The sequence below is a fragment of the Heloderma suspectum genome, chromosome 1, assembly GCF_057233095.1.
Source record: "Heloderma suspectum isolate Gila_16-S chromosome 1, 16-S_ref, whole genome shotgun sequence".
Taxonomy (NCBI): Eukaryota; Metazoa; Chordata; class Lepidosauria; order Squamata; family Helodermatidae; genus Heloderma; species Heloderma suspectum.
Window position 1 is genome coordinate 46834893 of NC_139458.1, and position 16704 is coordinate 46851596.

The 16704-nt window shown below is 46.0% G+C and overlaps 1 protein-coding gene across 2 annotated transcripts in view; it reads right to left on the bottom strand.

Annotated features, from left to right (window-relative positions):
• ADCK1 (aarF domain containing kinase 1) overlaps positions 1-16704 on the bottom strand; it is a 177000-nt gene that overhangs the window by 23832 nt on the left and 136464 nt on the right. For both annotated transcript variants that reach the window (XM_084841401.1, XM_084841404.1), the window contains exon 7: positions 15800-15916. In XM_084841401.1, coding sequence (XP_084697527.1) covers positions 15800-15916 — 117 coding nt within the window. The remainder of the gene's footprint in view (positions 1-15799; positions 15917-16704) is intronic.

Below are 16704 nucleotides of genomic sequence, written 5' to 3' on the forward strand. Positions count from 1 at the left end.
TGACATGTCTGAGAGCCAGTGTGGTGTAGTGGCTAGAGTGTTGGACTGGGAGTCGGGAGATCCGGGTTCTAGTCCCCACTCGGCCATGGAAGCTCACTGGGTGACTTTGGGCCAGTCACACACTCTCAGCCCAACCCACCTCACAGGGTTGTTGTTGTGAGGATAAAATGGAGGAAGAGGAGGATTATATACACTGCCTTGGGTTCCTTAAGGAGGAAAAAAGGCAGGATATAAATGAAATGAATTAATTAATTAACTAATTAAAACAAAATAGTTACACATTCTTACAGAACAATGAACATCTATCAGTATCTCATTGTTCCATTCACTTCAGTGTGGGAAAAGTAACTTGGAGGCTTCTGTGGGGGAGGCAACGTGGAGAGTTCAGCCTGGATCAGACTCTTAACTTCCTTGGTACCAACATTTTCACTGGCAAACACAGGTTCACGAACCCTGAGCGCTGCTTGCCCACTGCAAAGCACCTGTGCAGAAAGCATTATTGGCAGGGGAGAGATGTCAGCGGGGAGTGTGCTTAACTCTTCAAGACCCCACAACCACTTTTCCCAAACTGATGCAGCAAACACGTGTCTGGAAAAAAAAAAAAACGGGTGGTTGTCGCAGGAGAAAAATGTTGGGCAGGGGAAAGATCAAGCATGCTCATCCCTCCCGTCTCTACGCCATTTTAAATAACTTTGCAGCAGAGAGTCAGTGGGCTGGGTTCCCAGACTTGAGCTAGCCACTAAAAAGTCTGGCTCAGTCATTAGTTACCGGACTCTGCCACTTCATCAGTGACACCAGACCAAAGGTGTCACTGAGAAAGAACCTGAATTCCTGGGGGGGGGGGGGGCAGGCCTATGTTGGCTCAGGTAGCACCAAGATGTCCTCCAGTTCTCAGAAAGTACTACCAAAGAGCACAAGCAGAGCCCTTGCAGAGGAATAATTGTGCTCAGATTGCTTCCAGGACACCAGCTCTTTCAGGGAAACGATCTATGAGTTTTAGGAGATCACCTAAATGGTTCAGTGGTGGAGCCCCTATCCTATTGCTTTAGCCCAAACCACTGAAGGCTAGAAATGAAAGCTCAGCTTCTAACCAGGTAACATGGGCAGCATTGCTCAATTGTCACTTGGAGGTATTGAAAGTTGCCAACCTTTGGTATGAAACTTGTGCTTTGATTACTTCATCTCTCCATTGACCACTGGAAAGTCTTACATGGAGCACGTAGTTTGAGACAGGATCCTGCCATGCCTTTCCTCTATTTATTCCTGTCTCTTTCAATTTAGAACAGGTACTAGCTGTTGGCCCTAATTCGGCCATAATATTTGCCAATTATTTTAAGAGATGGCGACACTAACTTCTATTGATCTCATTAAAAGTAAAGGTCGGGATGTAGCTCATTTCTCAGGGCTCAATATTACCTCCGCAGGCCAAAAGAATAGCATCGATTTTGGAAACTTAATCGAAGGTTAATTGGATTAGTGAATGTGTTTTGTTTTTTTTAATCCTGCCACTGCAGGTCCCCAGTCATATTGGTGTGAAATTAGCAAAGGCGCTGTAAGATGCAGGGGGCTGGACAACACAGTTTGCTCATTGTCACAACTCTGCAACATCTCTTGTTAATGAGAGCATAGGATCCCATAGCACTTATCAGAAAACATGGAGGATTTGCCCTCCAGGAAGGTAGATGGTGCACTGCAGAGCAAGCAGTATTTTGAGGGGAGATGTTACCAATGTAGGGTTGTCATGAATTTGCAGAGTGTTCAGCTGAAACAAAGAGGTTATGCATACAGCTAGGTAACTGGCCACAGAGCTGGTTCATCAGTAATGGCAGAAAACACATATCTAAACCTAACACAGAACCAGCATTTTTGTCTTAGTCTACATAGTCAGCAAAATGGGGCAGAGGAATCCCAAGATGAAATGGTGAACTGTACCACTTGTGATTGCAGGTGGGCAATACCATTTATACATGCTACCCCATGTAAAAATAATGCCGCGCAAAAAGAAAACTAGCACATCAGGGAGAAAGGTACTCTAGGGAAGCATTAAAAAAAGAAAAGAAAAAAACCTATGGAAACCCAACCAGCAGCCTGAAGTAGAAGAGTCCATTCTACCACCTCATTACTTTACCACCTCATTTCCACCTTGGACTGCAGTGATCCAGACCTTAACTCCTGATCAGAATTGTAGTTCTGCACTCTCTCAATGTGGGCCTGGCCTCTTAGAGCAAGGGCGGGTAACATGCACCCCATGGGCCACATATACCACCCCTGGCCTTTTTTGTGCCCCCTGCCACACACATCCCACTGCCACTGCTGAATTTGCCATGGCAGCAACAAACCTAGCACATGCCTTGTTTTAAAGCAAAATCGTGCTCCCGGAACTTCCCCAAGCACAATTTTGCTTTAAAACAAGGTGTGCACTTCATGTGTGCCTTATCTTACAGCAAGGGGTGGTGGGGAGACACTGTTGTGCCATCAAATTTTGGCAGCACAGCACGGGTGGGGTGGAGATGTGGCCCCTGGTGTGTTCTGGAGGAGAATTGGCCTCCAGTACCTGGGATGTTGCCCACCCGTCTTTGAGCATCATGATGTTATATGTCAAAGCCAGTGACTTTGTAGTACATGATTTTGTTCTGTGTCTTTTGCCAACTTAGGCCTGCCTCTTGGAATGCCACAATAGTGGCTCACCAGTAGGATGGAGCAGGTCCTCCCCCCTGAGATGATATTTTGCAAGGAAGACATTTATGCTGAGGAAAAGAGGGTGGCAGAGTGGCTTGCGAGGTTCTAATCTCATCTCTGGTCTAGTTTACTTTATGGCCTGTGGGTAAATCCCTCTTAATGGTCCCTCCAGTTCCCAACTTGCAGAATCTTACAGGCTATTTCCTGACAAAGCCCATTAATGTTTGGAAGGGTGCTTTGAGATTTTGAGCAAAGAGGGCTTAAGGAAGGACAAAGGGCTGTTGACCATGTGTTCACAGAGTGAACAAAAAGGCTTGGAACCTCTGCTGTGAATAGCTAGAAAAGCACAATTTGTAATCATCACACCTGAGGGGAAGAGAATAATTACAAATACAGAGCACATATACCTGCATTACATCACTTACACTTTTTTATTACTAGAATCATGCCTCTTGCTAAACATGAACAGCCTCTAATCCATCTCCAAGCATACAATATCATTTCTGTGATGGCTGCAGCTAACTGATGGCAACAGAAAATCACAAGTTTCAACAACCAAATGGGATCTAACAAATGGGCGTCAGAGCCATCCTAATCAGTAATATTGGGCAAACTGTTTGTGGCACCCCATGCTTTATCTGAACAACGTAGAGGTGGAGGCACAATCAAAATGAACAAAGGAGTTATTAAGGTCGTATTTGAGGGGAAATGGGGCTATATAAAGGACACATAAGGAAATTAGATAACTAGATCAAATTAGTATGACCCATAGAATGGGCGGTGGCGGGGGGGGGGGCGGTTCCTTGCTGTATATGGGATAGCAGCAGGATGCTGACTAGGCATATGATGACAAAGAGCCAAACTATACTTGATGTGTGGGAATATTCTTTCATCAACAGCTAATGTGGGGAGCCCATCCAGATTGGGACTGCGGTGTGAGTGGTAGGGGTCTTCAACCCTTTGCCCTCTCCTGTACTCCCAAATGAGATTGGGCCTCCCACTCCTGCTTTTTGCATGGGAAAATGCAGTCAAACCAGGACTGGAGTGAAGGACAAAGAGTTTAAAACCCAATTACTCCCCCCACCCCCAGCCACCATTACAGCATCAGGCTCCCTGGGCTGGCTATTTATGGGGTGGGGATCCAGCACTCAAAAAAATCCAGCACAGAAGTTTGGCCCTCAGAGGGAATTCCCAGAATAACAGGTCCAGTAGGGAAGGCTGTGAATTTTAGGGATGGCAGAGAATTCCGCCACGGACCCCAAGGAGGCCGGATTCTTTAGAATCTGGCCCCCGGAGTCCGTGGAGGAACGGAACAATCCCCCCTGCCACCCCGCGAAACCTCCCCGGGATGGAACCAACCTTTTGTCAGCTGTCCGCGGGTGTGAATGGTGGCCCCAGTCTGCAGCCGCCATTTCACTCGCTCCGTTAGCCGTGATAGGCTACGTAAGTATTTACGTAGCCTATCACGGCAAAGAGCAGGGACGCAAATAGCGTCTGCTACGCCATTTGTGGCCCTGCTCTTTTCGTGATAGGCTACGTAAATATATACGTAACCTATCACAGCTAACGCAGGGACGCAAATGGCGGCCGCTACGCCATTTGCGTCCCTGTGTTGCCGTGATAGGTTACGTATATATTTACGTAGCCTATCATGGCAAAGAGCAGGGACACAAATGGCGTAGCAAACGCCATTTGCGTCCCTGCTCTTTGCTGTGATAGGCTACGTAAATATATACGTAACCTATCACGGCAACGCAGGGATGGAAATGGCGGCTGCTATGGCAGCCGCCATTTGCGGCCGCGGCCCAGCAGCGGACAGAGGTCTGGCTGCAGGCAGCCCCGGCCGGCGGCTCCATGGACTCGCTGCAGAGCAGAGCCAGCCCGGGAGGATTCCGGAGGGAGGGAGGGATCGCCTCCCCCCACCGTGGATCCCTGGAACAGAGCCAGGTAAGTGTTCCACCCACCCCTAGGGATGTACGAATCCTTTACCTGGCTCCGTGCAGGGGCATCCGCGGTGGGGGGGAGGCGCTCCGTCCCTCCCCCCGGAATGCTGCCTGGCTGGCTCCACTCCGCGGCCAAGCCGCGGAGCCGCCAGCTGGCTCTGGCCGCCCACAGCCAGACATCTGGCTGCTGGGCAGCCCTGCAGGAATGCAAATGGCAGCTGTCGTAGCCGCCGCCATTTGCATCCCTGTAGTGAGCCGTGATAGGCTACGTAAATATTTACGTAGCCTATCACGGCAGGGGGAAAAAAAAACCAGTGTATGCAAATGGCGGTAGCTGCTGCTATTTGCATACGCTGGGGTTCCCCCCCCCCCACGCCATGATAGGCTACGTAAGTATTTACGTAGCCTATCATGGCTATTGAGAGGAGGAAGCGAATGGCGGCTGCAGGACGTGCTCCGTTTCGCGTGCCTTTCGTGGGGTGGGGGAGGCGGGGACTTTGTTCCGTGACGGATTTCAGGGGGCCAAATGCACTGGCATTCGGCCTCACCGAGATCCGTCACAGAATTCTCTGACATCCCTACCCACCCCTAGTGAATTTGCTAGGGGCAGCGACCCTTGAGAGAGGTGCTGTCAGATGTTTAGTTCCCTTCCATTAATATCTCCTATCTCAGACAGAGATAGCCAACAGGCAGCTGATGAGTAAAAGTATCCAGCCCTTGATGGCCCTACCCAGTTTTTACTGTATCTTGATTAAAAGGTATGCCCACAGTTCCACTGGTGAGGAAAAGACTGCTGCTTTCAAGTTGTAAGAAACAGAGACTTCCCACACTTTAATGTTAACTTCACTCTTTGCAGTACTGGCTTCAGGTTTTTGAGAGCTCTTGGGTAAGACACCTCCAATGGGCCCCTTCCCTCAGCAAGTCTACCTTCTCACCACCATTGTCACCACCTGCTAATGTTCCTTTTCCTCTTTCTCATCGTTGCTTGCTTGACAGGCAGAGACCCAGTAGGGATGTCAGTCCTTTGCATTCACAAGCCGAGCCACGGGATTTTCCTGAAAACCAGGAACTTTTTGCACTGTGTTTTGTTTTTTCTTGTCATCAGAAAGTTGCGCCAATTGCAGGTGCAGTTTGTGTAATTTGTGCAAATTCTGGCCAAAATTTACATAATTTCCACAATTTCCACAAATTCTACCTGGAATTTGTTCAAATAGAGCAAATTGCATTTGCAATTTGTGCAACTTTCTATTGATGAAGGACTCCCCCCCCCCCCCCGGAAATCCATGAGCTGGCCCGACTCAATGCAGATCAAGTCAGGCCAGCTCGTGGGTAAGCAAACCAAAGTCGGGGGGGGCGAGCTACTGAAAACCCAGTGAACTTCACCCCCCAGATGGATTCCTCTGACATCCCTAAGAGCCAGTGAGCAAGTAGGCAGTGGCATCTACTGCTCCTCCATCACCTCACCACCACCATTATCTAGGCCAAAGGAGGAGACAGGTGAACACACAAGTTGCAATGATGAAGAGGAGGAGCAAGTCCAAGGGGCTTTTGTCAGTAGGCCCCTGCTAGGGTGTTGGCCCTTAGCTGGTGCCCGACGATGCCTACCCTTGGTAGGCACTTGGCACCGACCCAGACTCTTTGTATGCAATGGCACCGCTATGCCTGAGTTCATGCATTCTATAACTGTAAAGTCTTTGCAGCCAGGTTATGTCAACTTTGTAATAGAGACTGAACACTGGAGATGGGCTGGTTGGTACATCAAAACATTCTTCTAGCCCATTTGAAGAAAAGTGAGGAATCCTAGCTACCCCTTGATCTTGATACATGCATATGTTGCCATGTGCCTGTCCCCATGTTGGCTCCTAGAATATCTGAAGCCCTGATCCAGGGAAACTCCCTTTGCCAAAAGATCTCATTCCCAAACATATATCCCTGCCCTTTCCCTTTGCCTCACATCAGCCTTCCTTAACCAGGTGCCCTCTAGATGTGTGGCACTAGAACTGCCATCACCCCTCGCCAGCATGCCCATTGGTCTGGAATGCTGGGAGTGGTAGTCCAACACATCTGGATGTCACTAGGTTGGGGAAGGCAGCTCTACATCCATGACATGTCTGCCTCTTGAATCCCTTCCTCTCCTGCCGCCTTCTCTTAGTCCCCCAGCTACGTTCTCATTCTAGGCTGCCCTTGCACATGAATAAGTAACGGTTCCACAGGCAGATATTTCAGTGTTTGCACTTGTCTTTAGAAATCAAAGGCTTCTCTGATTAAATGCCATTACAGTCCAGCGCTCGAACAGATCCAGAGAGATTAATGTGCTTTTGGGCAGCTTTAATGATAATCCCGCCACAGACGGCATTAAGTAAATGTCAGTAACCTGGTTTGAAGGGAGCTTTCACCTCAGGGATCCTTTCCATTTAGGAGGAGAAAGGCTCAGGCTGCTTTTCAAGGCGGCACTGCTCTACAAAAGAAAGTCAGCTTAGCATGGATTCCACTCCGCCTCCTCTCAGCTAAATATGGCAAGACTCTTTTGGGGGGGAAAATGAGGCTTGTGGGGTTATAATCATAGGTCCACAGAGGGACTGCAGCTCAATACTAGAACATAGAGGAGGCTCCTCATTTAATTTCCAGCACCCTGCATTTCAGAAAGCAAAATCGATCATGGCAGGGCTGGGAAGAACCCTGGAGATCAGCTGCCAGTCAAGAGTAAACAGCATTACCAGGGGAGTAGATGGGCCAGTGATCAGACTCGGTATAAGGCAGTTTCCTATGACCATCTGAGGGAGCAAAGCTGAAGGAAAACTGAGATATATGATTGCAAATGAAGCTGGCTTGTAATTTGATTCATTTGTTAGATTTGATCATCGCTTTATAAAAGCCAATTCTCCGAACAGTGTACACAATCAAACAGAAAGCAAAATTAAAACAATAAAAATACAGCACGTAACAGGAAGTTCCAAATCCAGCATAAAACAATAAATGCCAGCACCAGTAAATGTAAATGAATCACATAAATGAGGTAAAAACAACAACAACAACACAAGCCAATAACTATCATAAATAAAGATGATAATAAAATTATGCTAACGTGATATTTAAAAGGACTGGGAAAATAAACGTGTCACAGGCCAATGCTGAAAAGACATTAAAGGAAGTGCCTAGTGAATCTCTCTGAGGAGAGCATTCCACAAATGGGGAGTCACCATCAAAAAGGTCCTCTCCCTGATGACCACCCCGTAGATTTCAGACTGAGGAATCACTTGGAGAAGGGTCTCTGGCTCTGCTACTAAACTCAGGGCACAGGTAGGTAGGTACATATGGAAGAGGTGTTCCTTTAGGTCCGCCTTCCCCAACCTGGTGCCCTCCAGATGTGTTGGACTACAACACCCATCAGCCCTAGCCTGCATAGCCAATGGTGATGGATTATGGGAGTTGTAGGCCAAAACATCTGGAGGGTCACAGGTTGCCCACTGAGGTTGAGAAGGCTGCTTTAGGGACTGTGGTCTCCATCTGCGTAGGGCTTTATAGGTTGAAACCAGTACTACAAATTGGGCCCAGAAACAAATTGAAACTTAGCACAGGTGAGAAAGGACCAGTGCAATATGTTCATAATGGCTGGTCCCAGTTCACTATCTTGCTGCCACCACTTGCAGATTCTGGTCTATCTTCAAAGGCAGGCCTATATGCCATGCATTAAAATAATCCAAACAGGAGGTTACCAGAGCATAGACCTCTAAAGGCAGGTTAATCATATCTACACAAGGTCACAGCTGGGATCCTAGGCAGGCTAACTGGATAAAAGCTACCAAGACCACTTGGGCCTCTAATGACAGTACTGGATCCAAGAGTGTCACTATATTGGATTAGACCACTGGTCCATTTAGCCCAGTATTCTTTACTCTGATTGGCAGCCGCTCTCCAGTGCCTCAAGCAGAGTTATTTCCAACCCCACTGCCTGAGATCTTTGGGACTTTCTGTGCAATAAGCATGTGCTCTTATTTCACAGTTATGGCTGAGGCCCATTTTACAGACGGGCCATAAAACTAACTCAACTTCCATCCATCTATCCACATGAGCACATGTGCGCACACACAAACACGCATGCATTTGTAAGCTATCCTGACATTGATTTTTTTGTGGAATAACAGTGCAGAAATATATAATAATGGCCCCTTATATAATGAACTAGTGAACGCACCCTGATTCACATGGGTTGGAATAGGTCTTAGTTTGATACAGCGAAGCCTTCAAGCAAAGTTACACAGCCGTCAGAGTTGGGTACGTTGTACCAACCCCGTCTGAGTGAAGGCACACCTACTGACACCCCTAGATACAGCCCCTGCCATGGTGCACTCCTATAGCCTCCTGAGGAAGGGATCGGTCCACTATGTTCTCCTGAAGGGGGCTGTCCCACAGCAGGAAGGCAGGGTAGGCATATAACTCTGTCCCTTGAACTTCAAACTGTGTTGAATGCAAAACTATGCACTGGGGTTTGGGAAGTCTTTCATCTAGTGACTGAAGATGGTATGAGACGTGCATTTATATTAAGTAAAATTAATGCCTTTTAAAAAACCAAATACCCCCGAGGTGCACATCCCTAAGGTCCATTTAGTATGCATGCCAAGTTTCAGCTGTTTAGGTTTCATGGTCTTTGTGCTATGGCACTGAGAGACAGACACAAATTCTCTTTTATTATTATAAAACAAGGGAGGGCAACCTCCACCCCCTGGTCTAATTCTCTAAGCCTGCAAGCCCCAGCCAAGTCCCTTCCCATGCTGCTAGTGCTCCAGTTGGGACATGAGTAGCGTGGGAAGGAGACGCCCAGACTCAGCTGGCCTTGCAAGGGTCAGAACTCCTGCAAGTGTCAGTCAAATCCCTTTCTCTATGCAGCTTTTCAGGCAGAGGCCCTGGAATCCTATAACTAAAAAAGTTAGGGACTAGACCTAGTACATTATACACTGAAGAAGAAGGGAGTGGACCTGGGACATTATGCATGCACAGAGAAAGATGGAGAAAGTGGGTGGAATGGGGCCTCAATGATGTCATGGGAGCAGATGGGGTTACAGGGTTGGGACCCACCCCTTTGACATCATCTGGCCCACTGACTTGGTCTGGTGGGGCAATCTGGCCCCTGAACCAAAAGAGATTGCCTGCCCCTGTTATAGAAGATACATAACCACAGACAGGCTATGAGCCACATACAATCCTCAGAAACATTTTGTAAATAACTTAATAGCTATGCTGGCTCAGATAATTGTCAACCTTTTGTATTTAAGAACAATCCAAAATGATTAACATTAAGCTACTCACTTGTTCAGCACCCCTGTCAAAAATGAGTATACAAGAGGATGCTGCAGAGGCAAAACTTAAGGAAGGAAGGAAATTATTGCTGTCAGGTATGAGGATATGGAAGTGTGCCCAAACCAGCCTACTGACTTATATATCGACATCATAGCTGCTGCTATGAACTCTGCCCTCTGATATGAAAACTACTGACTCATAGTCCTGTCATCCTCTCAAATGGCAGAATGTCTGAGACTGCAATTTAAAGGATACTTCTTTGCAAGGAACTCCAATGAAATCAAGGGGACTTCCAATCCCTTTTGAATTAAAATGGTTAGAACCAGGCTGTAAATATTTTGAAAGGAACATAAGCAAAATAAGCATGCTTTGAGTACCTGTCACATCTGTCATTATACCAGGCCTATGGAAGCAGGTATCTGTCTAACTATCAGTCTATTCAGCTGTGCAAAGGGTTCCAAGTAGCTCAACACAACTCAGTAGGAAGCACAAAGGAGCTCGGGAGGTCTTAAAGCAACTTGCTATTGCCTTACTGAAGATGCTTGCAAAATGCCTGTCATTGTGATGGGCAAAGTGTGCAAGGAGGGTAGGGATGGCCGTCACTGGGAAATGGGTTGTTTTTTTATTCAACAAAGTTCCGCAGCACGTACAACTCCATCTGTGTTTGCGAGCTGAGCTGTGTGCTTTTTGCCAAACCCCAGGAACTTTTTTTGCTCACTTTTCCCCCGCACGTTCCATGATTTGCGCAAATTTCTGGGCAAATTGCACAAATATCTGAGGAATTTCTGCAAATTATGTCTGACTTTGTACAAATTGCTTAGCCACTTGCACAAACTGAGGAACCTGCGAAAAAAGTATATGTGCAAAATGCCTGGAAAATCCATGAACTGGTTCGACTTGCTGCAGACCAAGCTGGGTGCTGCACCAGGAACTGGAATGAAGTCCAGGTGCTGAACCTATGGAAACCCGTCAAACGCCACCCCCAAATGGATTTCTCTGACATCCCTAGCTTGTTAACAACAAGGATCTCTGCAGGCTGTAGTGTGACACAATGCACCCTCCTGTGGGGTCAGTGAGGGCTTTTGCTTTCACTGCAACAGTGTCTCCAAGTACTTTTCTACATAGGAATGAATTGTTGTTGTTCAGTCGTTCAGTCGTGTCCGACTCTTCGTGACCCCATGGACCATAGCACGCCAGGCCTTCCTGTCCTGCGCTCTCTCCCGGAGCGTGCTCAAGTTCATATTCATTGCATCGGTGATGCTATCTAGCCATCTCATCCTCTGCCGTCCCCTTCTCCTTTTGCCTTCAGTCTTTCCCAGCATCAGGGTCTTTTCCAGGGAGTTTTCTCTTCGCATTAGGTGGCCAAAATATTGCAGCTTCAGCTTCATTATCTGTCCTTCCAAAGAGCAGTCAGGGTTGATTTCCTTTAGGATGGACTGATTTGACCTCCTTGCAGTCCAGGGGACTCGTAAGAGTCTTCTCCAGCACCACAGTTCGAAAGCATCAATTCTTCGGCGCTCAGCCTTCCTTATAGTCCAGCTCTCACAGCCATACATTACTACTGGGAAAACCATAGCTTTGATTAGACGGACCTTTGTCGGCAAGGTGATGTCTCTGCTTCTTACTATGCTGTCTAGGTTTGCCATAGCTTTCCTCCCAAGGAGCAAGCGTCTTTTAATTTCATGGCTACAGTCACCGTCTGCGGTGATCTTGGAGCCCAAGAAAGTAAAATCTGTCACTGCTTCCATTTCTTCCCCTTCTATATGCCAGGAAGTGATAGGGCCAGATGCCATGATCTTAGTTTTTTTAATGTTGAGTTTCAAACCAGCTTTTGCACTCTCCTCTTTCACCCTCAACAAGAGGCTCTTGAGATCCTCTTCGCTTTCTGCCATTAGGGTGGTATCGTCTGCATATCGGAGGTTGTTGATAATTCTCCCGGCAATCTTAATTCCGATCTCTGATTCATCCAACTGTTTATTTATGTAGGAGATACTAAAGCGCTGCACACAGGGACACCACTGAGGGTGGTGCCAAACCTACTCCCTGGTGACCTTGGTGACTCATGTCTGCCCTTATCTGCATAGTCTCACCCCTTCATTTGCATAGCCTCATCCTTAGTACAGTTTCTTGGTCATGTCAGAGTGTGGCAGAATGTTAGGAACTGACATCTGTCTATCTACACACAGATATGGGAGTCCTAAAAGAAAGGTTCCATCATTATAAGCCTCAAAAATCTACTGTTCATAAAAATGACACCTGAACTTGAAACAACTTGAAACTCATGCAAAGTTTCAAAGCGATCCGATATAAATTGCCACAGATACAGCAAATTAAGAAGTACACATTTGTACTCGTTGCTAAAGCTGCGGCTTGGCACATCATATATTTCTTTCAAATTCTGGGGGAAACTACTTAAGTACTTTATTCAGGCTTGTTGAGTTGGTGTGCCTTTCATTGGTTTGGTGAAATTCTGAGCAGCAGTTAAAAAATTGTCAAGGTTTTTCTGCCCCATGAAAGCTATGGCAGTAACTGCTGGCAAAATAATGGTGGGCATGCTCAGTTTCACTCTGAAGCTAGAATGCTGCTAGCAGGGACTCCATCCTCCACACCTGGATTTGGGCCTGAAAGACCAAGGAAAAGTGTGGGTGCACGGAGGGTAAGTTGTAAGCAAGCACAATTTGTGACAATGCACAACATCATTACTGATCACAGGGCACGTCTGTTAAGGCATCAGCCTAAGCTTCCAATTTCCTGGCTTTGTGTGTTGAGCCAACACGAGTTAGCCTTCACTCTGCTCTTAAACTGGCAAGTTTTTAAAAAATATATAATTGAATATATATATTTCACGATGGAGGCATAGGAAGGCAATGAGGCAGTGATTCTGAGTACTAATTTCCCTTCACGCTACTGGCAATTAGTGCATTAATGTGATTTGTGTGTGCTTACTTACATTTGTGAGCAATTCCTTCTAGTGGAAAGTAAGAGAATATAGATGTAGCCTCTTGGAAGATAATGAACACATGACTTGACTCCCCCTCTGGATATATTTTGGAATGTCTATAATTGATGCTGGGTTAACTCTGCCACAGAATAAAAAGATGACAGGGGAGGCAGCATCCAGGCTTCAGAGACAGATGGACAGACGGATTAAGTACAATTGATTTTATGCTGGAGCTCTTTGATAGCTAGTCAGTCAAGTGGCAGTTTGACACTCATCAATAGTGCACCAGGGCAGGGTAGGGGGCTGGGATGGAGGGACAGGCAACACAAATTCAATCAGAATTCACTGACTTGGAGGGCAAGATGGACAGGCTGAATAAAACTAGATTCCTTTCCCCCCAGCCCAAAAATCACACATACATTAATCCCGAAAACGGGGGTACACTCTGTGCATGGGACTCATTGCATCAGGCAATAACACATGACTGCATCTGGAATGGAATATGGCATGTCTGCACACCATCTCTAGTTTATGAAAGAAAACAAAGAGGGCAAACTGTGCCTTATCACCAATACACACACTATAGGTAGAGCTGTGGTGAATGCTCACTTAATTTTGGGGGCCAAAAAATAGAGTTTTGGGGAGATGTCAAAATGGTTACCAACACCCCACTCCCATTATACAAATGTTCACATTTTTCTTTCCTGTTTGCCCTCTCTGTTTCCCCTCTGTTTCAGAGGCATTTTTCTGGGCTTCTTTCCTGGGAATAGCCAGGGCAGTCTCAACTAATCAGCCACATCATGACAGTGTTACAGCCAATCAGATATGACTATACAAAGACATTGCCTAGGAAAAATAAAGACAATTGACAGTGAGGCAGTAAATAATTTATATTTATAAATTATATGATTTATAATTCATAAATCAGCATTGCCCCCACTCTGAATGGGTGAACACTTTTGCCCCCTTCAGAGAAACTCTCCAAAAACTAACTGAAAAGCAAGGTGCTATTCACTTAACCCTAGAAGACAACAAACTGTGCTGGAGTATTGCTAGGGCAGAAGCTACTGCAACAATCTTGCCATTTCTAATAGCTTTCTTACACCCCACAGATGCTGCTGTGTGAGTCAAGCTAAATGTAAAGTCTCTTCTCAAAAGGTAGTCTAATCAATGCCCCCCATTTTGCAGAGTACTAATGACACATATAAAACAATGAACAGTATGCCAGAAGGTGACACCCCCTGCCACATCTGCCATATACCTTTACATTATGGAATCAACTGCCTTCCATATGTGCCATCTTATGCCACTCGGCCCTCCAGAGCAGGTCTGGTGAGTAGCCTGCCTTCACTTAGGTGAAGCTGCACAAGGTGCACACCAGTTTTTTCTAAATCGTGTCCACAGGTGGGCAAGAAATTCATTTGGTTCACATTGTAATGCAAACCTTCAAAAGTCTCGACTCCCGAACCTACTCCTAAACCGGGATGCAAGTTATATAGCGAGAACTGCACTTTTCCCGAATTTTGCAATGCAGTCCACAAATAAAAATATGTGCACAAAATGGGAAATATATTAGGGGAAATGGCTTGCAAAAATAGTGTACATTAGGAAAAGTGTGTACAAAAATCTGTATATTAGGAGAAATGCACGTGAATACGTATGAATTTTCATGCAGACTTTTTGAAAACCACAAACTGATATGAAAATGGGACAGAACAAACTTAATGTTAGAAAAATGAGAAATTCAGCAGCACTGAACTTCATCTACCTCTAGTAGTGGCATGCCGCTCTGGAACTCTCTGTCTAGATGGCCCCTTCCTTGTATGCTTTCTCCATCACCAGCAGAAGACAAGGCCATTTTCACAGACGTTTGCTGGGCTCTGCTGGAGTTTGTCTTGTTTTCTTGATTGTTTTAAATGTGGTTATAATTGTTATTGTTTTAGGGTTTTCTTTCTGTATGCAGTTCTGAGCATCTTTGGGCTGAAAAGGCAACTGAAGAACTTGCTCAAATAATGAATGAAAAAGGCAGGAAATAAATATATCTGCCTGAGAAAGCCAGTGATCCTGTAGGCCAGTCTTACCCAACCTGGTGCCCTCCAGATGTTTTGGACCACAATTCCCAGAATTTCTGACCACTGGCCATGCTGGCTGGGGCTGATGGGAATTGAAGTCCAAACCATGTGGAGGGCACCAGGTTGGTGAAGGCTGCTTTAGGCTGTACCATTCCATATACTGCACCAGATACTGCTAAGAACATCCACTATGTTGGGAGGTTCATTTTGACAAAGATTTAGATCACTCTGTGCAATTCTGTAGTAACAGAGTACTTTCAGGTGGCAAGAAGGTGTCCTGATGCTAACAGAGAACTAGAATATGTCATGGGACTCACAAACTGAGGGCAATCCTAGAGTTATCAGTGCAGAAGCTGCCCATATTTACTCTTTAACTACTAAAGAACTGGGCATGTTTAGCCTTGAGAAGAGAAGACTGAGGGGAGATATGATAGTGTTCTTCAAGTACTTGAAAGGTTGTCACAGAGAGGAAGGCCAGGATCTCTTCTTGGTCATCCCAGAGTGCAGGACACGGAATAATGGGCTCAAGTTACAGGAAGCCAGATCCCAGCTGAACATCAGGAAAAACTTCCTGACTGTTAGAGCAATATGACAATGGAACCAATGACCTAGGGAGGTGGTGGGCTCTCCCACACTGGAGGAATTCAAGATGAGGCTGGACAGCCATCTGTCAGGGATGCTTTGACTTAGATTCCTGCACTGAGCAGGGGGCTGGACTCAATGGTCTTATAGGCCCCTTCCAACCCTACTATTCTATAATTCTATACTAGCTTTTTAATTATCACTTGATTCCGTAACACCTAGTAATGTTGCTGTTTCCCTCTATCACTGCCATTAGCTGATGTCACAGTCAGAAGGAATACTACCTCATTGACATCGATGCAATTTCTCTCCATGTAGGCCTTGTCATTCACCTGCCCACCTTCCATAAACTCCATGAAGAGTACACGCCTCGTTGAAAGCTCCCAGTAAATCTTAGGAACCTGAAATAGAACATAACTCTGTGAATACCATGAGATGAGGGGCAGTGGAAGAGAAAGTGTGTGTGTGATATATACCAACGAATAGGGAATTTCCTACATAAAATGAAAGACGTCCAGACTCCAGGTTGTTGAAGGAAGACACACAAAACTCTTGACAAAGGCTTTATCATAACTCAACACAAGTACATCTTGGTTGCTGAACCACGATTTTGTTATGTGTTTGTCAAATATAAACCTGCAGATATACCGTCTTCTGCACAACTGTTAAAGGTGCCCTGATCTCTCTTCCATTTGGACACCCTCGTCAGAAAACATGAAGCTTGAGGTGTCCTTTTATTTCCTGTGAATGAGACTGCCTGTGAATGAGATAAGCCCATATAGTACACTCCAGCATTCTATTTCCCATCGTAGCCAATAAGATGCCTGATGGAATAGCAGACTATAATAAAACGGAAACCTGAATGATTAATAGGAGACACAGTGGAAACTTCCCAAGATTCTGCAAAGTCATGCTGTAGAATATGTGTGTATGTGCTTTTAAGTAGCCCAGGAACAGAGTTAGTGATTTCTATGGCAGTTCAAGCAAGCAAGCTGGACCTTTCCGGTTTGACAGTGTGAATGTGTGAGTTCTCCTGTTCAACATACAGTCAGGGCCAGAAATATTGGAAGAAGGATAACTGTTTTGGCAGTTGGCCCCTGTATACCACCACATTGAAGTTGAAAGGAAATGCACCCAGATGGGAGCAAAGTCAGGACTTTCAGCTGTAATTCAAGGGGTTTGACAAAAG